This window comes from Cajanus cajan, chromosome 11, assembly GCF_000230855.2.
Source record: "Cajanus cajan strain Asha chromosome 11, NIPB_CcT2T_4, whole genome shotgun sequence".
Lineage (NCBI taxonomy): Eukaryota > Viridiplantae > Streptophyta > Magnoliopsida > Fabales > Fabaceae > Cajanus > Cajanus cajan.
The window spans coordinates 2,445,432-2,472,207 of NC_138527.1; the positions used below are offsets into that span (position 1 = coordinate 2,445,432).

General features: G+C 29.5%; 2 protein-coding genes across 6 annotated transcripts; both read right to left on the bottom strand.

The window, feature by feature from the left end:
• Positions 1-8,544: 8,544 nt before the first annotated feature.
• Positions 8,545-12,277, bottom strand: LOC109818925 (B3 domain-containing transcription factor VRN1). 3 transcript variants are annotated; one of them, XM_083066718.1, is made up of 7 exons: positions 12,131-12,277; positions 11,940-12,040; positions 11,029-11,506; positions 10,814-10,932; positions 9,709-9,973; positions 8,970-9,085; positions 8,545-8,873 (listed from the first exon to the last, which is right to left on the bottom strand). In XM_083066718.1, exons 2-7 carry the CDS (start codon positions 12,009-12,011, stop codon positions 8,574-8,576), a joined length of 1,350 nt encoding a protein of 449 aa, XP_082922844.1. In that variant the 5' UTR covers positions 12,012-12,040; positions 12,131-12,277; the 3' UTR covers positions 8,545-8,573. The 3 variants fall into 3 exon arrangements, with proteins under 3 accessions (XP_082922844.1, XP_082922845.1, XP_082922846.1); XM_083066719.1 differs by lacking the exon at positions 12,131-12,277 and having other exon boundaries at positions 10,814-10,929; positions 11,940-12,124; XM_083066720.1 differs by lacking the exon at positions 12,131-12,277 and having other exon boundaries at positions 8,970-9,082; positions 11,940-12,124.
• A 5,486-nt stretch (positions 12,278-17,763) lies between these two features.
• Positions 17,764-25,882, bottom strand: LOC109818923 (histone-lysine N-methyltransferase family member SUVH9). 3 transcript variants are annotated; one of them, XM_083066260.1, is made up of 3 exons: positions 23,561-25,882; positions 18,525-18,587; positions 17,764-18,324 (listed from the first exon to the last, which is right to left on the bottom strand). In XM_083066260.1, the coding sequence occupies exon 1, from the start codon at positions 25,661-25,663 to the stop codon at positions 23,627-23,629; it is 2,037 nt and encodes a 678-aa protein (XP_082922386.1). In that variant the 5' UTR covers positions 25,664-25,882; the 3' UTR covers positions 17,764-18,324; positions 18,525-18,587; positions 23,561-23,626. The 3 variants fall into 3 exon arrangements, with proteins under 3 accessions (XP_082922386.1, XP_082922385.1, XP_082922384.1); XM_083066259.1 differs by lacking the exon at positions 18,525-18,587 and adding an exon at positions 20,353-20,455; XM_083066258.1 differs by lacking the exon at positions 18,525-18,587 and having other exon boundaries at positions 23,561-25,881.
• Positions 25,883-26,776: the final 894 nt, after the last annotated feature.

A 26,776-nucleotide genomic window follows, 5' to 3' on the forward strand; every position in this document is an offset into this window, starting at 1 on the left:
ATGATAAATTTAATTAAATATTTTTTTTGTATTCAAATCCATTAAGTATCATTATAATAATAAAAAATACAGTTTTCATTAGTTTTTTTTGTTGAAAAGTACCAATAATCAATATAATTTTCTTTTCATTCATCAAGAACTTCTAAAATTTATTTTTTCTTTTTATTGCATTATTCTTCTTTATTTGGTTGCAAGCAAAATAATATTTAAATAAAAAGTAAGGATTAAATTTTATATTTATATCTCAAAGTGTATTAAAATTTGTTGTGTACACCTTAGCTTAATTATCTTTTTTATTGTAATTTTGATATTTTGTTATTTCAAAATATATTTGAAGAAACACTTGAATTCACCTATTTTCACGATTTTGTAGGATTGAGTTAAACTTAATGGTTTAGAAGATTTCTTGCACTGTTTTTCGTTGTAGGTTTCTTCAAAAAATTTCACATACTTCAAGGTTTAGGTAAATGTTACACATGCCTACCTGAGGCCTTCAACAACAATGCCAAAAGTTCATATTGTTGCTTATGAAAGGTAAGTTTCTTTCCAATGGAAAATACTCCAAAAGTGGTGCAATATAACAAATTCTAATATCTGTTTGCATTTGGAGCCTTTACATGTTGCACAAGTTCAAGAAAAACTTAAAGATTATGTGAAGCCTTCACCTGCTGCACAAGTTCAACCAAAACCTGAAGATGATGTGAAGCATTTACTTGCTGCACAAGTTCAACCAAAATATGAAGATGATTGGAAGTGAAGTTTTTCAATTTATTCAAAGCCTTTTGAGTTCTATAAGTTTCTTCAACAACATGCTAAAGAAAAAAAGTACACATCTATTATTGTAAATTATGCTTTATGTGATTATTTATGACTTTATTGGGATATATTACATGAGTTATAGGGTTGATTTTGTGATTGGTATCTATCTCTTGATCTCCTAATTTCCTTTAAAGATAATATTATTGTATGTTGTACTCTAATTCTAATAATTTACATGTTCATTATTTTATAGCCATTATACCTTCATAGATCTTTGGATTACAAGATAAAGGATAAGGTTAAACGCCAAAAGAGGTAAAATCTATTATATATTATACAATCTTCCTTCTATTGTTTACTCCTGTTTCTTTAATATATTTATGTAATTATGTTTATTATATGTTATAAGCACATTTGAATCCATATGTTATGTTCATAAGTCAAAAGATGATCTTGGATCTCTCAATTTATAAGTTTTAATGATAACAGACACTACATCTTTTAGGATGAAAATGTCTTTGTAGATGCTTATTCATAATTAATAACATGAAGTATTATCTATAAGATAAAGCATACAAGTGTGTCTTGAAGCACTTAACATTTATCATTTATGGTTACCGACATGTTTGAAATTCAAATGAATGTTTTATACCTTAACAAGTCGAAAAAATTCATCTTAGAACTCAAAATCTATATTAAAAAAGATCAAAAGCATGTTATGCATCGAAACCAAGGACAGAGATCCTGAATCTCGCGAAAAAGACATTATTTCTTTGTTTCACACTAACCTTGCTTTCGTTTGTAGCTCTACTCCGATAAGTAGTTTGATTGATCAAGATAAGAAATCATTTTTATGAAAAAACATTAATTAATGCATTTAATACATCAACAAATAATTCTTCTCTCACTTTGATCGGACGATGAAGTAAGGTGAAGCAAATCTGTGAACAAGGCTTAAGAAGTTGCAATGGTCATCTTCTCCAAAACTACTATATAAGAAGTGTTGAAGATCAAGGCAATAGAAAGCTTTTTAATTGAAATACAAGGACATTCATAGACATAAACACATTTCTTCTGTATAGCTTTTGCCTTGTAGAATCTTTGTACCAAAACCTTGTATTCACGTTTTAAAGAGACAATTGTAACAACCTTATAATACCTTGAAAAGACTTGACTGTAAAAGAATACATGGGTAGTGACTTGAAGAGGTTAGTCAAAGAACACTTGTTATAGAACCATAAGTGGCTTGAGAAGGAATATTTGTAACTTTGAGAAATTTAATGGAACTCAATTTGGTTGAATTGAGAATTGGATGTAGTTTCTGTGTTTGAGACGAACCAATATAATTTCTCACTGTTCTTTTGATTACTCTTCCAGCACTACGTCTGTTGTAGACACTATTTCACTCTGTTGCGAAAAGTTGAATTTTTTACATTCACTATCTTTTCTCCACAATTTATATTTATATCAACATATTTTTATATATTTAGTAACAATTGATACATTGTGCATTGGTTGTATTTGTAACTAGTATATTAAAAATTCAAATCCTAGTTTTCATTTGTTACATTGAATTGTAGATAAAATCATAATTTAAAATTTGAATTTTAAATTTTAAATTACAAAATTTGAAACTTTTAAAATTAAAATTACATATCAAATATATAATTTCATGAAATCACAACTATTGTCTATACTAATGTAATGCATGTACAATATTTTCTTATTGGATGTGGTTTGTAACAATTAGTTAAATTAAACTTTACAAATGAAGATTATAAAGAAAAATAAAAACTTTTAATATATTTTGAAAACAATGTATAATGAAAAAAAAATTGAAGAAGAAAGATATAATAAATTTAATAACAAAATATATACATAAAATGGTACATTCAGCAATAAATTAATATTATAAACATTAATAACAAAATAATAAATATATTACTTTAAATTACAAAGAAAATTTAAAAATATTTATTCATAAAAGAGAATAATTTTGAATGATTCAAAAAAATATAAGAAAATTGATATTCACCAGCACCTCCAAAATGAAGTCAAACCATACAATTATAAAAAAAAATTATTATGAAGACAAAAGATAAGAGATATAAATATTTAAGAAGTGTAAAATATTTTTCTATAATAGTTTCTTATCAATGTAAGAGATAATAAGAATGATTATATTACGTAAAATAAATAAAAAATAAAAAGAAATTATAATATTCTATATATTTTCTTAAAGTGAATCCAAATGAAAGAAACTAAGATATTCTTTAAAAAAAATATTAGTTTAAGCATTTATTTTTAAAAACCTTTGAATATTATTTTTAAGATATTAAAGATACTTAAGCAATATAACTTTTTTTAATTCATGAATCTCATAACATAAATTATTAATATTAAAATTATGAAAACTATGAAAAAATCAAATTGGTTTTTTCATCAACAAAAATAATTCATAATATTAATAAAAATTAGTTTACAACTAGTAATTTTTATAAAAAAAATTAATATTAATTTCATCTAGTTAGATTATAATTGCAAAAGTAAAAATTGGTACATCATTTAAAATTGAGTTAATAATTGTGTTTCTATTTTATTTATTAAATATATATTTAACGTTATCGGTGAATTGTTACTATTATAATTATTGGTGATGTTATAACAATTAAAATAATTATAATTATGATTTTTAATTAAAATTGATTTCATATTTATTTGTTACAAAAAAAAATCTCATAATAACAATGAAAAATTTAATTAAATATTTTTTATATTCAAACCCATCAAGTATAATAATAATAATAATAATTATTATTATTATTATTATTATTATTATATAGTTATCATTAATTTGAAAAAGATCAACAATTAGTATAAATTTTTTTTATTCATCAAGAACTTCTAAAAGTTATTGTTTTCTTTAATTGCATTCTTGTTCTTCATTTAGTTGCAAGAAAAACAAAATTTATATAAAAGAAAATAAAAATTAAATTTTATATTTATGTCAATGTATTAGAAATTGTTATGTACATTTTACTTTAATTATCTCTTTTTTGTAATTTTGATATTTTGTTATTTCAAAATCTATTTGAAGAATTTCTTGAATTCACTATTTTTTTTATTTTTAAATTAAATTTTATAAAATTATACCTTGAAATATAAGTTATGAAATTTATTTATTTTTAAATAATTAAATATATGCATTGTTTTAGTTACTATTAACTTTAAAGTTTCATTCATTGTAAAATTTCATCTGTCCCAACTTTTAAAATAATTTGGTTGATATTTTAACTTGAAAAATAAATTTACAATCTCTGACACTCATTCTACCCGACATATAATACAATTAAAATAAGGAAGAAAGTCATTTATCTTGCGTAAAACGATTCACATATAAAACACTCCTAAACATCCAACCAATTTGAAACAAAGTTTATAAAATAGAAACTTTACAATTGTATCTAACAAAAAAAACATAATGTCCAACTGAAATAAACTCCAAATCTAACCCATTTCCCTGATGTCACCCTATCAGAGCCACCCATACTTTAACTTTCAGCATCTTTAGTGTCATCCACATCCAGTTCATTCTCACCTAAAACAACCATAAACAGTACAGTGAGAAAAGCAAGCGTTCACATGCAAGTTACAAGAAGAAATTTCATCCGTTACAACTTGGTCCAAAAATATATAATTAAACATATCAATAAATCTCACATCATATTATCAATTCCAAAGCCTTCCAAGTCTATCATCATATCCCAACATAATTATTCACCATGAACATGCTCACACCAATGCTCATGCACTACAACCTCCTAAGAAGCATTGACTCGGAGCGTCACACAATAGGCGAACCTTATCATTCCCCTCAAGTACTTCCACGCACTTCCCCACTGTTAAACACCACATAGGCCAATGGATATATAAGTATAACATACATCCCATGTTAATCATCACACAGGCCAAGGCAATTATACATATATATTATACATTCCATGTTAATCACCACACAAGCCAGGGTAATTAATGCATATGCGTCTATCTATGGTCAATCCATACCACCAAATCCATTCCTCATCTTCATTCATGCTAATGAAGATTTATTAACCATTTGCATAGAACCACATTTATATATCACTCATCCAAATACAAACTATTCATACTCAAATATACTCAACCAAATACGCACTATTTATATCTATTCATACAATAGTCATTACTAGTCATTATACAATTCACAATCATCATCAAAATCCATCAATATAATACCATATTTCACAATCCCACATCAAAATCATTCAATCATATCATAAGTATTATAAAGCATCATTAAGAAATAATAAAGTATCATAAACATACCAAAAAAAAGGGCCCCAAAACGTCAAAAACGCAAACTGAAATAGAATACCCGTGTCGGGCACTCTAAATCCTGACAGTTTGATATTTACTCACTATTTTGACCATAACTTGAGTTATACACATCCTTTTTGAGTGATTCCAATGCTATTCGAAAGATAACACCCAAGGCTACAACTTTTGTGAGGAAAAAAAGACTAAAAATATTGTTAAGGCCATCTCGCATGACTAACAAAATAAAACTTAATATTTTGCGCACTAGAATGGAGACTAGACTTACAACTCGTATAACTCAATCAATACTTAACATTTTTACACGATTATAGAGTCTAAATTATAGCCCCAAGTGTCTACTTTCTAACCCAACAAATGAAACTTGATTTGGTTAATCATACAGAAAGATATTAAAAAAATACTAAGATACATCCACAAGTAAAATCTCTCAATTACTCATCAATTCATATAATTAAGGTTGTTCGTCAATCTACAAGAATCCTACCTTACAAAACACATCCTAATGAATTCAATTATCATCTAGATCATCAATTTTACCAAACAATAAACCACATTTATAAATCAATATAAAACCCGATTAAATCATCAATTTTACAAAACAACATATCAATCAACAAAATCTCAATCCCTCATAAATCCTAACTCAAGAGGCATTTTAAAAGGATTAAATTATCAAATAGAACATCAGCTTTTATCAAATAGTACCTAAATTATAACCATACATTTACACATAAATTAATTAAATTATCAAACTCATAAATAAAAATGAATTAGAAAATCTTAAGAATTTTAGGGACTTCTCCCTCTACCCATTCCCTCCTGTAACCACGCATATGAAACGCTCCCTTTTTCCCCTCATATCTTGTTGCCTCAATAAGAACAATTCTGATGTAGTTAGAATTGCCCCTTGAGCACTCCTTCTCAGAGCTTCCTTCTTCTCTTTTCTTTCTCTCCTAACCCTTCAGAACGCAAAATGAGGCAGATAGAGTTAACTTTGTCTGATCCCTTTTTAAAAATAATTCACTGAGTCAGGTCAACGCAACCCATTTTCCTTTTCTTCTCAACTCATTTCTCTTTTCCCCAAAATAATTAAATGAATAACTAAATATATAATATAAAATATTTTCCCCCTATAATAATAAAAATATTTTTGACCAAAATATAATAATATAAAAATATTATCATCTTTAAAAAATAGGGTGTTATACAATTTACCTTTTTTTTGAAGTTGTATAGATAAATTTGAAACTTCCCTATTTTTGAGCATGAATGCAACTGAAAATCCCTAACTTCTTTGTGTTGAGGGCGAGCTTTGTCTCACCAAGTGCAACGTCACTAACTAAAAAAAAAAAAAGAGACCGAACTTGAAAAGAAATAGTTGTTTTTTTTCTTCAACAACAAAAAATTTGTTTGATACTTAATGATGAAGAAGGCGTAAAATAAGTCCAACAGAGTTAAATGTTATAGACGTCAAAGAAGAAAAATAGCAATAGAGAAGAAAAAGATAAAATAAAATAAGAGCAATCAGTTGCTGCTGAGAGTGTACATTATTATTTTGTATGCAAGATACATCTTGTGATTAATGAGAATGATACATTGTAAATTACTTATAAAGGTAGTTCATGGTAGCATTCATTGAAAAGTTAACCTACCTATATTGAATTTTTTTCAATTTTTTATGCGGTGAGAATAGTAGAGACACAATAATCACTCATTGAGCATCTTCATCAGGTTTATTGGTTCTTTCACAATCATGTGTGCAACTTTTTTTTGTTATGATAGTTTATTTCTAAAACACTTTAATTAGATATGAGAACTTGAAATTGAATCCTCCCTGAATTAGGAAGTGCACGTTACTAAGGGAATAAATTGTCTAAATCTATCGCAACCTTTCCGAAACCAAACATCATGGTCACGTTTTGTCCAATGTACTCCCCATTTAGTACCATTTGGAAGAGTTTGATAATACTCTTCCACATGTTTAATCACAAAACTCCTAGGAATAATCTGCTTATACGTGCGTGTAAAGTCACATAAATCTTAAACTATTTTCCTTGATGAAAGGAACCCTTTGGTGTCATTTACCTCATATCATGGTTGGTAGAGAAAAGAGGAAATTTTTAATTTAACTAAACTTTTATTTTCAAGGGAACTTCTAAGTGGGATAAAATCTATGAAGAATCTAATGGTGACCGTAAATGTAAATAAGGTGAGTATTTTTCTCACAATTGTTTCATATTTATGATTAATATTTAAATTTAAAATGATTTAATTAAGAAATACAAATCATTATTATTTATATTTATGATATTGATACTTCATGTAACATGTAACTTTTTTGATTTTATTAAATAATTTAATTTCCTTCCTATTATTTTCTCACAATTTTCAGAATCCTCAAACTTCCTGTCAATTATCTAGCAATATTAACAAAATAAATATTAGAAGGAAAATCAACTAGTTGTCGATAGAGATAAGATGAACAGGGAAAAATATACAGAGAACAAATTATCAATGTAATAATGTGACACATCATATATTAAAAGGGAAAAAGATAAGAGAAAATGGAGTGAGAATAAAATAGAAAACTATCGATTGACACTTATATCCAAATATATTCGTAAATATTTACTTTTCATTCATATTATTGACAAAAGATGAATAAAGACATAAAATTCTAAATAATCCTCCTCCATATTACCAAATACAAAATCCTCCTATTAATTATTTTATTTTATTATGTGATACGTATCCAATTTATTCTATACTATTGAGATTTTGAATATATTCAGATTTTTATTTAATGACTTTTTTTATAAGGTAGAAGAAAGATATAGGCATATTTCTTTTTTTTTAATACAAAAAGTAAAGAAATAGCCATATAGCATTATTTTGAAAAAAGATATATATAAAAAAAAAACAAATAAAATTTGTGTATAGGTTCATAGGATCAATTAGTCTCTCCAATCAAAATTAGATATTCACTTTGATAATATTCATTTACATTTAATTCAACCTTAAATAATATATATATATATATATATATATATATATATATATATAACTGAAATAAAACTATTTTTAATTGAAAAACAGTACTAACTATAAAATCCACAAGGCTGCTTAACAACATACAAAAGAAAGAAACAACTTGAAGCACAAGACAAACAAAACCTTAAACGATGAGCCAACTACCTTAACTGCAATTGCTGATGATAAGTTGCTAACCACATCCAAAACAATGTTTATCTACATCTATATACAATACAAACAACAGAAAAGTAAACAAAAATTATAAAAACATGATACAAGGGCATTGAAAATATAACCAAATCCATGGTTTGCGTCTTAAAAAGAGTAATGGTATATAAAATATTCATATAACAAACAACAACCCGTTAATACTGGTAAATTTTCAAAATCTCTCTTCCTGAATATCATTTGTATTTCTCCCTCTTCTGACTCAATAAGCTCATAGGTGTATCCATCAATTTTTTTCCATTTAGAGAAGAAACTTCGAACTCTAGATTTTCCTCATCTATCATCTTAAAGACACAAGTGTCACCCTCTTTCAAGTTACAATCCCTCATAAATTTAACCCACCCAGAAGAGAATTTGGAAGTAAAATTTTGCTCGTAAAAGAGCAATTTTACGCGCCACGATCTAAGTCCAACATGAAAGGTCACGTATCTTCCATTCTCTTTAACGTACCTCTTGATGTAGTTAAAAGGCACTGTCTGCACTAACGATAACAAAAAATATAATGAATGGCTAATCAAAATATTGCATTGTATGTGGTTATTTATATATACGCATGATATAATTTTTCATACCGGTGAGTTGATTGGAGGCTTCAAAATGATGCAGAGATCATCCTTCGGCTTTGATGTGCTGGCTTTAGGTGTCACAGAGGTTTTAAAGGATGATGAAGGCCTATGTGAAAGTCCTTCTTGACCCAAAGAATCCAATAAAAATTTTAAAGGAGAAAAATTATAATCTTATAGTAAATTACCTTACAACAATTAAGGTGTCTAGCTCATTCAGTTAAACAAAGTTCATAATTGGTGTAAACCTATTGATATCAATATTCTATTATTCTAGATAAAAAAAAATTTATGTTACACCAACACAAACATGTAATCTCTTTTATACTCTACAATATAATAATTCCTCTCGTGGAGTTTCATATGATCCATCTCTTCTTTTAACACTTAGAATAATCTCTTTGCTTGTGTTTTATTTAATCTATGAAAATCGAACTTAATTAGTATCAATAATATTTCCAAGGATCTCGGTAAATATCTTGTCTCTCTATGATTGTTTAAAACATGTAATGGAAATGCTCTAAACGTTATAAATACAAGACCACTAATTTTCCATATTAATGTTGGTGCTAGAAAAGATGAAAATTATGAGGAAAAATGTATATGAACATATAAAGGGGAAAAAGTAGGAATTCATTGAGTATTTGGCAAATAAAAGTTATATGGTCTTTTGTGAAGATATTATATGAAAAATTGTTACGATGTAGGAGCTCATAATTAGAAATTATGGTAAGTAGATAAATTATACCTATGAAGAGGGGAGTGCTTGAGTCCTCTTCGAAACGAAAAACAGTAACTTTGAATGAAAATCCTTTATATTTGTGTAGCTCAAAACCACAAACATCACCAACTTTCAATTCATTATCCTGCGAAAATTTCTTCCAGCCAATGGAAAATGTCAATTGTCCACAGTAATTGACCTTTAACTCAACATCCCAAGTTCTGCCATCTTCAATAAAAAGAGTAGCACCATCCTTGTGCAAATAATGTTTAGAAAATTCCATTGGTAAGATCTGTTGCAGGAAAATAATCGGTAATAGTCTCCCAACTCAGAACAAATTATAACAAGTGCCTGAAAGTATATTTGAGGCTTCAATAGTAAATCCTCAAAGTGTTTCTCCATCTCTTGAATAAAAAAAAATATATTTTAATATTTTAATCAATATGTTCTCTCAAGAATAACACTTGTAACTTCTTGCAATTTGAGAACTTGTGAATCAAGAAACTTTAATTTGTTTCATGTATCTAAATCTTTTCAATAATACATATCGATGAAATGTCTCATTTTTTAAAAGTATTATGAAATTTTATCTTATTTCAATATTTTTGGATACTTCACCAATATTAGTAATATGTATTGATAAGATATACAAATCTTTTTTAAAAAATGAAATATTTATTATAACTGAATAAGAAATATAAACATATTTAATAAAGAAATGTAAAAAAAAACATGGCTTTGGTGAATTATAAATGAAAATTATCTTCTATATAAATAATTTTAAGAAAGAAATGAAATTAATAATCTTATTTTTATTTGTAAATAATAAGAAGTAATTCATGATAAAATAATTTATATTTTATTTTTTAATAATGTAAAATAAATGTTTTTAAGGTGAAGTTGCAAAATAACAATTATATATTTATATAATTATTGTGTTTATAAATTTTAATAAAATTATAATTAATCATTTATTATATTTGAAGAATATTGATACATATAAAAATATTAATCCAACACATAGTTTATTTTATACATATTAAAATAATTGTATCACTGTATCACATGTGTATTGTATCACTGTATCATATTTGAAGAATAATTGTATCACTGTATCACATAGTTTTCTTACCAATAGATCTCTTTCAATGTATGTTTTTTGGATTGCACATGTGAAATGTTCATTCTCAGAGTGGAACATTGTCTTTACTTTCTCGTGAAAGTTTCTGATACTCCTCTTGAAACTACCTGCTACAAATTTTCACTTTTGAACATAAAGAAAATCACAACAAAAAATAACGTCATAATCTCTATGAATAAAAAAAAATAAAAGTGAATAAAACCAACCATTATGAATATACTTGGAATTATCTAAACCAGCTTTCTTCTTCCAATGATTCAGTTGATCTTCTTCTTCTACTTCTATTTTTGGGCTTATTTGAATCTTCTTACTAGTTCTAGATAATGGTGATGGAGATTTTTTCCTTTTACCCTTGTGTGATGAACGCTCTTCAACATTTTTATCAGTGCCATGAGTCTCTTCCACTTCTTCATTACTATCACTGCTTAAAGGGTATTCCACTTCCACCGCGCTTTTCCCAAAAATAATCACGTTGAAGGAGGAATTTCCTTCGTATCGAAACACCACAAAATGTGACGCTTCCAAACGCGAATATGTTGCAAATTCCTTCCAACCATTGCAAAACCAAACATCGCCATCATGCCTCAGCCAATAAACCTTCTTTTTGGCGCCGTTTGGGAGACTTAGAATAACAGGATTCAACATTCCTTGCCAATGCCTTCTCGCAAAACTCGTCGGCACTTTCTGTCGCAATTTTCTCATCCATTAGGGTTTATGCATTCAATTTTAATAAAGTTAACATATATAAAATAAAAAATAAAAATAAAAAGGTAAAAACAACTTCTATGGAAAAATATTAAAATCGTAACATCTATGCATGTTATTGAATGCCAGTTTAAAATTATTCAACGAAAAAACATGTATTCCATTGTAAAAATTAAAAGTTCTTGAATGTAATTTTTTTCTCAACTCCAAGAATTCAACTCGACTATCTTTCGAGCAAAGTCTATATTATTTTGAGTAACCCTTCAACATGTGACAAGAATATTACAAAGAGACATTGATGCACAAGAAATTTCACAGGCCTTGAGGTACAGTGTTAATAAAAAAATTGTCATTCATATTTTGCAAAAGGAAGAAAAAAAAATATAAAAAAGAAAGGGAAATAAATTATTACCAGTTCTCCTTTTTGAAGGGTGCTTTCAAGAATAACTTTGAAAAAGTGGATGCCATGGCCTTGAGAAGACATTGATCCACGGACTAAAGGTGTGTGCAGTGCTGCAGAGGGAGAGAATTTGAAGAGAAATCTTAGCAGTGTTTTAGTGAGAAAAGAGAAAACGGAATTAGATTGGAATAAATAAAAATTACCATGAATACTGTGAAAATTCTTAAATACCAACCAAATTAATGGCCAATTATAGACAACTGTGGTTCTAAATAATTCTACCTCGGTAACTTAAACAAGAAAATGGAATATTAAGAGATTTTGGTTAACGGAATGCTAAGAGATTGAGTGGGATCAGTTTCCGATTTTATTTTTCAAATATAATATACAGGATAAAGCATTTTGATTTGGTGTACATCTTTTTTAAGATAATTAAAATCTTACTTTTATTTTAATTTTTTTTACTAATATATTTCTTAAAAATAAAATAGGAAAAAATTGTTTAAAAACAAGGACGAAATAGGAAAAAAGGCATTTATTTATACAAAAGAAGAAGAAAAAAATGTTCATCTCCTTAATAATAACTAGTCCTCTTTTAATTTTCTTTTCTCATGGAAGAGTGCATTTTTTTCTGCTGGTTACTAAATAATTTATTTTGAAACAAAATCATTCTTTAAATATTTTGGATTATTTGAAAACCACTATTTTAACAAAGAATCTAACCCCGCAAAAATTGTGGTCTTTATTCGAAATTGATAACTGATATGAATGATTTTTCACAATAATCAATTATATTGGATAAGTAATTGATTAATAAATATTTTTTAGCATATTTTTAAATAAATTTTTTTATTGATTAATAAAATTCAATATAGGAGATAAATAATTGTGTCCTAGGTCTATATACATGATTTAAAAACAAATAAAACATATAATTTTTTTAGTATTTTATTCTTAGAAGAAAAGAAACATTTCTTATCTTTATATCTTTATTTTTTAAAATTAAAATTAAAATAGAGATAATAGAAGTTATTAAGTAATTTTAAAATTTGTATCCAGAGATCGAATAGTTTAGACAATTGCAGTAAAGATAACACATTTCAATTATTTTTTCACGGTTTAAATTTTTAGATCATTATCCTTTAATTTTTACCATTTGCATAACACGGTTTAATTTTTTGGAATTGAGTAACAACTAACAACTCTATTTTGTTTTTCTAAAGTAACCAACATCGTCGCTTAAATTAAATGTTAATCAAGTTCGTATTTTTATCTTTGCGGAGGAAGCGGATTGTGCATTTGGTGTTGTTTTTTATTCATTTCTACCCTCTGTATCTGTGAAAATAAATTCTGAAGAAGCACCCAGACTTTGAGAAAATTTGTTATTTGATTCGGATAGCTTTTGTTATTGGAATTCAATTAGGTTATACTTTTTACTTTTTAACATATTCTTAATAACGAAGGTAAAATCTTAATAATCAATATTAGTTGTGATAAGTGATAAGAATTTGTGTCTTTATTTAGAATTTGAATCTTAATTTTAGATATGGAGTAAATTATATTGAGAGGGAAATACTCAATTTGTGTGCACTCATTATCTTTGACGAAAATTAATCATTATTTTCAATGGTAGATATTTCGTAACAATACCGTAGTTATAAAAAAAATAAAAAATAAAAAATTAGTCTTAATGTTACATGGATGCATTATATATATATATATATATATATATATATATATATATATATATAAATTATAATGAGAATAATAAAGTTTAAATTTAAGACTTTGTATATAATATTCACCGTAAAGAAAAAAAAATACTTTTGATCTCAAGAAAAAGAATAGAAAAGTTGCAAGGTGGCAACAAAAAAATTTCGTGTAATTTATATAGTTTTCCACATATTCTTCTTATTTATTTATGTGGTGGTATCAAAGGTTGATCAAGTCATTACAAACATTAATTATAAGAATAAAATGATTAGCTAAATAAAGATTTTATTGAATGAAAAGCACACAAAATTTACATAAGTACAATAATTATCTCAATCTCTAACGATAAAAAATTCAGTCACTTATAACTAATGATTACATAAGAAAAAAAATATCTTTAATTGATTTGTGATTGCAAAAAGCTCTCACAAGAATTCCCTATAATAAAATTGTGCTTAGAAAAGTAGTAATGGAAAGACATCTTAGAAATACTATTTTATAATATTTTTAATGAATTTTTAGGTCATGCACGCCTGTTATGAGCAAGCTTATGCGATCCTCTTTGTATGCTCCCTATCTTGACTCGTTCATAGAACTTATGTGGTGGTTCTGAGTTAATTTTGCTCGCTTAAATGACCCATATAACTCACTCTAAGTGAGCTTATTTGATTCTCAAAGGTTGCTCTCTAACATCATTAGTTCAAAACCCATAAGAGTGAGTGATCTTCTCGCTTTAAGTGGGTTGATGCTATCTCCAAAAGTTGTTTCCTAACTTAGCTTGCTCAAAACAAATTGTTGGATGATCCAAGCGAATTTGTCTCGCGTAGAACACATCCAGTTGGTCTGTGGAGCGATAGTTTTTCTTTGATAGTTATAACTTCTAAATTATTTTCTCCTTGTATTATATTTCAATAAAGAAAATATTAAAAATATATAATATTAAGTGTTTTGAAACCAAAAACAAGATTTAGAAACATATGATATGTTAATAATTGTCTAAATTGAATAAAAACTTATGCATATTTGGCGATTATCAAAGTTATCATATGAAAAAATAACAAAGATATTTATATTAGGAAAGACCTAGGTTATGTCTATCCTAGATCACTAAAATGAGTAATCCACCATTTAATACACAGATTAAGCCCAATAAAGTTAGGCACGAGGGGATATATTAGAAAAAATCCAAATCTTCTTATCCTAGATCATTAAAATGGAACATCTCCATTCATAATTCACATCCTAAGATGGTATCAAAGTTATCTAGATTTACTTTAAAAGAGTCACCTAGTATTTGATACACGTACCAAGCTTAATAGTATTAATGTGAGGAAGTGTATCGGGAAAAATTCAAGTCTCGTCTATCCTAGATTATTAAATTGGGTTACACATCATTTATCCACATACCAAACACAATAGTGTTGGACATGAGTGAATGCATTTTTAATGAATTCTTCTTTATTAAAAGGATTTATATGAATTTTTTTAAGTTCTTATCTAATTCAATTTTTATTTATCGTAATTATTTATGAATTAAATTTTAATATTAATAAATTATCAATAAATAAAAATAATATTGTACTACAATATAAATTATTTATAAAAAATTTAAAATATAATTTATATCTTTAAAAATATCTATTTATATAAATTTTTAATATGATTTTTATATTCAAACATAATATTTATTTATATTTATATTTATATTTATATTTATATTTATTTATATATATAAATTATTATAAATTTTAGTTACATATGATAAATACTTAACATCTGTATTGCATAGACTAAAATATTAATATAGAATAAATTTAAAATAAATTGTGTACATAAATTATACTATATTTAAATATATAAATTATATTTAAAATTTAAAAATAAGTATATATTTTTAAATATATAAATTATATTTTAGATTTATGATAAATAATTCATCTTCTAACACAAGATTATTTTTATTTATTAATAATTTATTTTAAAATATTAAAATTTTATTCATAAATATTTATGATAAATAAAAGTTAAATATATAAAATTGAAAGAATTCTTAAAAATATCAGCATCGAAAAAAAAACTTTTAAAAATATTCTCATTCGTATTTTATAAATAAAAATTAATATCATAACTTTTCAAAATTAATATCATCATGAACTTGAAATGTTGTCCAACTGCTTTAATTATATTATAATTATATAACATGGACAAATATAATTACTTCTCAAGTATTCTTGTCAGAGCACGAAATTAAAATATATAGTATAATTTTCAAAAGTTAATTCATTCGTCAACTTTTAGAACAGAATTTAATCACCAACTAAGCATTAAACTATAACTATATTAAATCAATTGAGATGAACGAATCAAACTTAAAAAAAAAAAAAAAAAACACACACACACACACAACATTATTGAACTTTAAAAAAACATAATATAGTAAAAAAAAAAACATATAATTTATCTATTTAAATTTTTGAAACCCTTCCTTACTTCATAAAATACTTACATGATAATAATTAAGAAAAAAAATGTTGAAGTATTTGGTTTTCAATTACGAAACTAAAAAATGTAGTGAACACTCAATAATTGCAAGATGGATGTATACAAACTTGTGCAACATACTCAAAGTAAAAGAATATACATATATGCATAAAACTTAAAATTTGATGACAAATAGTTGAATACTCTTAATTAGAGTAACTGAGTGTTTTGGTTAGCAGAGTTATAAATAAATACAATTATTTTTATAAATAATTTTACTCTTTTAAATAACTGACTAAAAATTATTTTGTTAAGAATTTTTACCCTTTATAAATAATTGACTCATAATTAATGTCAATTGATGAGTAAATATGATTATTCTAATTAATAAATATATTTTTACACATTGTTAAAACATATTTACTATTTTAGAGGAGTAAATATATTTTATATTTTACTTCAAACTTGAAAATTGAAGTTAATTTGATTTATAAATCATATATATTTTATAATATAAGCTTCTAGTTGAGAATATATAACTTTATGTGCATATTAAAATTCATTTAAATCAAAAAATAATTGAGTTATTGTGATTTACTTTTTGTATAAATTTTAGTGTTTGAACTAACATGTAATGAGCTATTTTTTTTAATAAAATAATTATCCTATAAAAGTGATTAAAAAATGATTTTATTATTAGTATAATTCCATCATATCAATTTTGTCTCATAATGGTGAAGAAAGCTTGCTCTAATTGCATGCTTTACAGAAAGGAAAATCAAGTTGCAAATTTGCATAGAAAGCATGGATTAAATATCGATTTTGGTACAGCATGAATTTCATAATTCCCATGTTTTTTTAATTAGAATACACAATGTTTGAGACAGGTAAAGTTAGGCGAAGTATTTCCTGAAAGTGAAAATATATAAACAACTAAAATTTTAGACTGTTTGAATATTATGTTTGAGGAATGCACAAACAAAATGTTTATTATACATAATTAAAAATCATAATAAATTATATAAATAAATAAATATTATATTTAAAACTTATAATAAATGATTTATATTATAATATAATATTATTTTTATTTATTAATAATTTATTTAAAAATATTAAAATTTAAATCATAAATAATTATTATAAATAAAAAAGTTAAAAAATATATTTAAAATCTCTCACTTAGGGGCAATGTTTGAGAATTTTCTAGTCCTCTTTTATGTTGAAATTGTCTCCTCACTCTGCTATACTTTTCCCTCCAACCCAAATTTTAATAGAATTAATCACTTATCAATATAAAAAAAATTTATACTGACAATCAATAATCAATTATATCTTTTAGTTATGTCATGTCACTGTAAATACATTTACTTTTAACAATGACATAACACAATTAAGAAATATAATTAATTGTCAGTGTAAAAAAACTTTACACTAACAATGTATAGATAATTAACTCATGTTAATATACTCATCCATACCAACCCATTTTGATTACTGAGATCAATAATACACATACATTCCATCAGATTGTGTTTAATATATCTTTTTAATATAATATCAATAGTAACGTATCATTATCACAAAAATGGTACTAACAAAAGCTGTATATCAAAGTATGTCAATGCAAAGTGTTAACCAATGTCTTATAACAGGAGTTCAGCAATATTATTGGGATATATATAACCACCAACTTGTCCATTTCATATTAATTGTTTTTCCTCGTACAAGATCATTAGCAGCGACGGCTATATCCTAGTATCTTGATAACCAGCTTCTAAACTAATTAAACTGCTGCATCTGATCCATCTATCGTTGCCGATCACTATGGTACCTGTACAAGCTTTGAACTTACACTATATACAAGTACCCCAAAAGAGAAAGAGTTAATACACCTGTACTATTTGAGCTTACAAAAATGTGACAGTGAAAATGCTTCGCCCAAGACAAATAACAAACAAACAAATGAGAACATTACACAAGTCTTCGACAAGATTAAGCAGCGGAATGGGAACTTCAAATCCTGATCTTCCTCACCACAAAGGGGCACCATGTACTAGCCATCGACAGTTAGATAAAACCAGCACAATGTAATACACACTTCATATTTGATACTCTTACACTGTCAAAGAGCAATTCTACCGTTCCTTGAAAACTGGCAGGGTTGAAACCTTGTAAACTCATGCTGCATCAACTTGACTATCTGCAAATCAATATCAACACAAATTGGCATGTCTGAATACTAATTAAATGTAATAGCAAAACTATCAAAATAGGGAAAACGTGTAAAATGCAGGACCAACCCAAAATAATAACGCTGATAATAGAAGACAGATATGATTCAAGTCACACTAATGTTTCAAGTAAATTATAGAAGTGTTCATACGCAGTAAAGGGAGTTACCATTCACAGCTAAACTCAACTTCTCAGATGGGGCCAACGGGTGTCGTAGAAACACACGGAAAACTTTCAAAGCACAACAAAAATATGTAAATAGTTGTGTCTGTCTCATTCTACAATAAAATATCACAAAACCAGCAATATTTGTGTAATTATTTTGAGTGTGACAAAGGCTTAGTTTTAAATATGTGAAAAAATATCTCACCAGCAACATTTATGTTATGATTTTATCTCAGAACAGTTATTTCTGCAGATGTAAATGACCACTCATGTGAGACTCTTAAGACAAAGAGATTAAAATTTGAAGTTTTTACACTGTCAAGTATCAACCAATTAAAAATCATCTTAGGTATGACCTTCGTGATAGTTATTACAAAAGTCATTAATCTTACCATACATTTTACCATAAAAATTTTGGTAAAAAATGACTAATTTTTACCAAAATGTATTGAAAAAGGGGCACCCGACAAAGAGACAATCAAAGCAGGTCTAAATATGGCCTAAGTGCATATAAATTTCTAACAAATGTATGTGTAAAATATCATAAAAATGAAAGGACTAAAATACCAAAATAATTATAACTTAAAAAATTGTTCAAAACATTAAGTACGGACATTTTTAAGTTTAACAAGGAACGAGAAGTTTGCCTTTTGAAAACAATTCAAGTTACAAGCAGTTTGTTAGACTTACAACCATGCATGAGCCTTTCACCCAATAATTTAAGCCTTTAGAATAATTGGTTCATGACATTTATCCATTCTTCAACAACCCAATCTTCATTACCCATTCTTCTGAATGAACAAAGATAATTTGAAAACATGATATTGAAGGCCTAGTGCACTGACAACATTTTAAGCCCAAAAGACACTTTGTGTAAGAGGGCATGCTTATATTTATCAATAACAGGCGATAGCAGCACTATCTCAGTGGGGATGTGTTAGGGTCCTCTTTTTAGAGCAAGAAACGATAAAGCCTAACAAAGGAGCTTTCCTCTCTTTATTACAGAAAACTGTTACAAACCAAGAACCAGGGTATACAAGTATACCCCCAAAGGAGCTTTCTCCTCACTGGAATATACCCAGTTTTACGAAATACTCGTAAGTTCCCCTCACTACTTGACACAGGGCTTATTTATAGGGAATACAAAACTGAACTAATTAACCCTCCTAACCTCCTACCAGTCTGCTAAACTTTGACCCTTTCCTTTTCATATCATACCCCAGTAAAGTTTGTGGCTCTGACTCGTTCCTAACAGGATGGAAGTCTGGGGAGGGCAGAGCAGTCTTTGGCCATCATAGATCTACCATTGCAGGGTGTTTACCAGTTGCAAAACACAAGCTTTTGCCATGTAATAGGCTAATAGCAATGCTACACAGAAAATAGCCCGTACATTTATACCCATTTTTCTCATCACCCTTTCTCTGTTTGACAACAACCCCTCCCTCTTCTCTCATATCTGTTCAGCAACCCATCTGTGGTGCTTTTCCAGCTAATCAAGCTTCTCTACTCTTCTGTGGTTCTGCACTGCTGTCTCTGGTCTAATCTCAGTTTTTTCTTCTCCACTGGACAGCGAGCAATGGCATCATCTTAAGGACAGACTCAGAAGATTGGTGGTTCCTCCGCTGCCTCTTGTGCACTTATGATGCCTACATGTGAAAACTTGGACAATGCACGACAGTGGAATAGCTTGAAGAATATATATGATAGGAAGACAGTAAATTGTGAATTTTGTGGGACAGGGGATTACTAGTGCTAAAAGGCACAAAATGGGAATAAGGGGAGATATTGGTTCTTATAAGAAGATCTCTCTTGAAATTAAGAAGCAGCTCACCAAAGCATTCCAAAAGAAAAGGGATGAAAGTGAAGCATATATGGCTGAGTTGAAGGAAGGTGATGATGAGGAAGATGTTCAAGAAACACAGCATTCAAGCAACCTGCAGCAACATCCAAATTTAATGAAGGTGTTCTTCCAGTTCCTACTGCTGCCTAGGTAAAAAATATAAAATCGCTTCTCCTTAAGAATCTAGATGCATCAATTAAATTGGAAAAGACTAAGTGAAACAAGCATCAATGAAGCTTGTGATAAAGAAGCAAGTGCTAGAACAAATCAATACATTATTCAATGCTTGTATAGGAATTCAATCCCATTCAATGTTCTGAGGTCTAAACTTAAAATTGATGGTTGGAGCAATTGGAAAGTATGGTCCATACCTAAGGCCACCAAACTTTCATAAAATGAGAGTTCTATGGCTCAAGAAGGAATTGGAACTAAATGGAAAAATGATGAAGCCTTTTAGATGAAACAGGTGAGTTATGGCTGTCCTACCATGACCCATGCATGGACAGATAAAAAGAATACGACATTGATCAAGTTCTTGGTGAATAAAAGTATAGATGCTTCTAGATGTCTGAAAACAGGGGAGAAGCAAATTGATCAGCTGGATTCTTGACTCTTGTGTAGAGCTTGGAGAACAAAATGTTGTTCAAGTGGTGACAGACAACAGCAGTAACTATGTTTTGGCTGGTAAGAATCTTAATTCTAATTCTTAACTATAAAAGAATATCATGCTATTATTATTATTATTTTTTTTTTACTTCATTAAGTTCTTATAAACCCTGGGTAAATATTAACAATCTAAGAGACTAAGACCTTTCTGGACTCCATGTTCTTCACATTATTTGGACTTAATGCTAGATACGAAGAGGCTGTACTCTTGTAGGATTCACTTACTGCCATTCCATGGCCTTGAACATGATGAGGAAGTTCACAAAAGAAATGGAATTTAGTTTATTTGTCATTGCAATTGAGTGGTAGAACATGTATAGAAACCATGTTCGAAACTTGCAAAAAGCTTGTCATTAAACTGTGAGCTTGACTTGTAGCACATCAGCATGTGAACATCATTTTATTTTTGAGCTTGCAAGTACTTGTAAGTTCTTTTTTTATAGGACTCTGATTATACTAAATTACTGATTGATTGAGAAACTAACATTTTTTTAAAATATAAATTAGATTCTTTCAGGGGAGAGATGCCAACTAGAGCACCAAAAGTTGCAAGATTTGAATTTTGTGAAGTAAAATCAAACTTTGATAGACCATTAAGAAAGTCATGATATGGAGACTGTTAAGAAAGTCATGATATGATAGATTCCATTGTCCTTGATGATATTAAAGATTGTAATGCACAGTAAATAGGAGAAATGGGGAAGATACTGAAAATGAATTGGTTTTTGATGGTGATACTTGGAGTTGGGGACTTATTGCAACCAGAGACATGATTCTGAAACCAAAATATATAGAATTTATATAAATCTAGGAAACAATCTATGAAGAACTCAAAAACTAATTCATTAATTTTCAAATAATTTTACTGGAACAATTAAAAAAGCAAGCACCTTGACACTTCACAGAATAGGAAGTGTAATTAATGAATATGCACAATAATTAGATAAAGAATACTAAAGCAAATAAGCTTCAGCTCACGTAGAGCAGGAAAAATTAAATAACAAAGAACAATCAGTAGCCTCTTTTATCTTCATGAGGAATTAATTTGGGCATACACACACACACATATATGTAATAACACTGACATTTAGTTATAGCAAGAACACTACCATTTGTAACCAAGACTCACCACCATGCAAGTATGGAGGTGAGTTGACTATGATGTCACTAATTATTAAAACGAGATCCAAGAAGTAACCTATAATGGCAACTTCCAATCTTCCATTAGTCTGCTCCATAACCAATGGATCAGAATCATATTAGACAGATAAATCAATTTATCAAAAATCTTAACAACCTTAACATCTTGACCAACTTAAATGATAGCTTAAGGTTCTCCACAGATGTTCAATTTTTAATTATTTTAGTTTAGTTCTTGTTCCATTGGTCTTCTCAGCTGGCTGGACAAATTATCCGAGGAACAATTTTTAGAGTAGGGACCAGAACCCTGATGGAACACCAGAATATGCAGAATAGAAAAAGGTTCAAAACTGATAGTATCATTGAATTAAAATATAGCCATAGAAATTACAACTTCTACCAGAGTCAAGGCACCTAAGAGAACAGGCTCAGTAACACCACAGCAATACTCATCAACATGATTTTCACCTAGTCCCTACTCCCCACTATAACATTGACTGGCTTGACTAACTTGGCCATGTCAGCAAATCCACGTGACAGAAAACATCCCCTCCTGCTTAGCCCCCTCTGGAATATACCTTCCATATGAGAAGCTTACTAGGACCTGGGCCTAAAAGTTGATCCCCATCGAAACCCTTTAGTTTACATCATCCTGCCCAAGGTTTCTACTTTCTACCAAACCCACACTTAATCCCTAATAAAACAATACAAAACAAGTGTACTGTTAGCACAAGGGAAGTCCAAAACATAGGGAATATTTCCTTTCATGGGCTACATTCAATAAAATAGCACCAATTATAGATAGATGGGATGTAAACACATGCAAACACATAAACCCAGATACATGTAAACAGATTGAAAGTACAAGAAGTTGTTAAATAACTGTTATAGCACCACTATAAGGCTCTGACACAGTGTTTAATGACCCCTTCACAAAAGCAATTTGTGAAGGGAGGCCTGCTATGATGGTTCCATAGGTCGCAATCAATGACATGTTTATATGGTGGAATTTTGGCCTTCTGCCATCCATCATTAACAACATTACTAGAAGCATAAAAAACTACAAAAAAAAAAAAAAAAAAAAAAACCTCAGACTCATAGCAACCACAATACTCATCAGTTTGCAAACCAAACTCCAATGATAAAATATTACAACATGTTATCTCAGTCTTCAATGTCACGATAAATATTGAACTTCCTGCCATCTGAAGTACATCTGAATGCTAGAAAGAGCACAAAATGTAGCAGTTCGTATAGAATAATATGCCTAGAACTTGTATGGTTAACAGAGTTTACAATGGAGAACAGACAAAGAGAGAAAAGATGGAATCAAATGGAAGACAACGGTGAAAAATCTGAAAACAAGTAAGTTGATGAATGAACTTGGCTTTACCTCTGTGAACAATGCCCAAAACTCTGCTTCAGTATATTATAAAGTGTATGGAACTTTCAAAATCATTCAGCTACAAATAGAGAGCTTTCCTGTCCACTCATCAGCTACCCCATAATCAAGGCTGAGCTCTCTCATGGGAGGGATGTTCTCCATTGCAAATAGCATAAGGTGAGGGAACATCAAATTGTTGTGATCATACAGAACAAACTGAACCAACACATTGGGAGCTGAACTATGACTCATATAACAAGCAACATTCCTCATTCTTGACACATCCATAGCAAAATCCAAAGGAGGGATTGCCGGATACGATGGACGCACATAATTGGAGTCTATCGGAGACAAGTCCCCCCATTCTGCCCACCTATCAGTAAACCGATTAGGATATATCAACGAATCCCCGTTCATTGTCAAAAGCTGTGCTTGCTCCCTAGTCAGAAAAACCCCAGTGTACTCACAGATAAAAGCACCAGCCTGAATAAGGTCCAAGGACCTAACTCCCCAACCAGTTTCCCTAGATCTAAACACCTCCAACCTATATTTGAGCCCCTTTTGCGTGACACGGTTACGACAATGAGGAGGACAATTACAAAACGGGCCACACTCAAAAATCAAAGGCTTCCCCCTCAAGAGAATCCCACTCTGATTATAAGAAAACTCCCCTCCATTCTTCATAGCACAAAAGCACCCCTCAACACACCCATCCACACATTCACAACCCGTCCCCCTCCCACTCTGATGAAACACAAACTGCGGAAAATTCGTCTTGACAAGATACTCAAACCGAAGAGGGTCATAGTTCCTATCAATGTCATTGAAAAGCCGAACTGGCACACTCTCCTTCCCATTCGAAATGTCAAGCGACATACAACACATGGGCTTGAAACACAAGGGATCCTTCCTAAGCATAAGCGCCTCCCTCATCATGGCGCTGCCCATCTTAGACTGCCCATCAATCCTACAGAGCTTATACTTATAAACCCCAAAACCAGACTTGCCAACATCAAACCAGCACTCAAGAATCCTATACAAGCCATCATACACATAGACCTTCCCAGAGGCAGAGGAAGTGCCATCATACCGCACACCGCGAATAACCCTCACCTCAATCCCATAGTACATACTCCTCTCCATGGCAAGGTTCCCACCCTCAAGCTTCTGGTGAAAAACCTGCCTAGAATGCTTGTCCTGGCCACCGTGGCCAGAGTAGATGATGACATCACCCTCATCAACATCATCCTCATACCCACCAGAGACAATGACACTGGTGGCAATAGGCTCACCATTGGAACTCATGCTAGCAGGGAGATAATCAATCCCAGCCTGAGGCTGACCGTGCAATCCAACCACACACAGTTCCATTCTATAAAGGAAAACGTCGCCAATGCAAACGCCAGGAATTGCACCAACAATTCTCTTGTCGCGGTTAAGCCACAACCCGCAGTTCCGCATCACCGCCGAGGCGCGCAAGTCGGAGCGCGCGCGGCGGGCGTCCACCCGCCGCTCGTCCTCCACCGTGGCCAGCACGCGCAGGGAGTCGTACACCATCCTCGTGCGGCGGACCACGTCGCGGAAGTGGAGATGCTCCGCCCCGCCGAGATCCGTCACACGAACAAGCTCCTTGCAGCGGCGCCTCGGCGTGGTGGCGGTCGCCACCGCCGCGGAAGAAGAGGGGCCGTCCTCCTCCGGGACCGGCACGATTGCCCGCGAATCCGGGTCCGGGACGGCGGTGCCGTTTGGTTGGCGGTGGTGCAGGGCGGAGGGGTCCGGAACGGCGGAGTTTTGGGAGAAGGGGTCAGAAACGGCGTCGCTTTGGAGGCCGCTGGAGAAGGCGGTGTGGAAGAGGTGGGAGATTCGGTTGAACTCGGTGTACAAGTTGTTGGTGGTGGGGTCTTCGGGGGTTTCGTCGCACAAGAGGTTGAGGTCGAGGGACCCGTTTGAAAAATTGGGTTCCTGAGGTTGTTGGGTGTTGAGCCATTCGTCCAAAGGTTCGAGCTTTGGGATTAGTATTGGTGTTGGGGCCGCGGCGGAGCCGGCGATTGTGGCGGGGATTGGGATTCCCGGCGGTGGGGGGAGGTTTTCAGGTGAGAAGAGAGAGTTCATTGTAATGTTTGTTGTTGGTGGTGTTGAGTAGGGTTTAGATTGGAAGGAGCATTGGAAATGGTGATTGGGAGGGAAGATGAGACATTGAAGAAAGGAAATGGACACTTGAAATTTTGATTTCCAGTTTTGAATTGGAACTTGAGACTTTGGACTGCTTTGTTTTGAGGGGGAGGTGGAAATACCTATGCTAGATCCCACATTCTTCTTCTTGCTTACCTAATATATTGTTTCAGGACACCTCATCTTGGGTGAATTAGAGTAAAAGTATGCAAGACAGATAATAAGAAAAGAAATTTGCTTATTATTATTATTTTCACAAGCAAAATTTTACATGGAAAAAATGAAATGTAAATCAAACTATACAATGATTATAATTATTGTTTTACTTTGATGTTTTCTATTTATGTGGTTTATTTTAGTAGAGATTTTTATTCTTTACAAAATGAAGTATTCAATGGGAGAAAATAAGATATGTCAAGATAGTATAAAACTATTTTTATATTGTTATTTAATCATAAATTATCATGTATAATAAATTTATTAATTTTAATAAAAGTTATTTTACAAATTATGCAATAAATTACTTTGAATTGATTGATATTGAAAAATATATATTAATAGTGCATGTCCATTAAATTCATTTAATTTTACTTTTAGTTTCTGTATTGTAATTAATATATAATTTTTTTAATAAATTTTAAATGATTGTTTTCTTTTTATTGTTATCATTAATTTTTTTTTTACCAATTTCACTTTATATGAAATTATTTTTTTATTTTCTATTTAAATTCTTCACAATTACTTAAAAAGGTTCAATACAATTGATACATAACCAATATTTTAGTTTGCACAAGATAAATATTTATTTTATATAATTATAATTTGTAATAAATAAATATTTTTAGTAGTATAAATTATATTATAATTAAAAAATTTAATAAATAAATATTTTTAATGTATAAATTATATTTTAAACTTATAATAAATAATTTATATAGTAATAAAAAGTTATTCTAATTATTGAAAAATTTAAAAAAAAAATACATATATTGAAATTCAATATAAATATAAAATAAAATAATAAAAAAAATTAATTAAAAGAGAGAAAAGGTT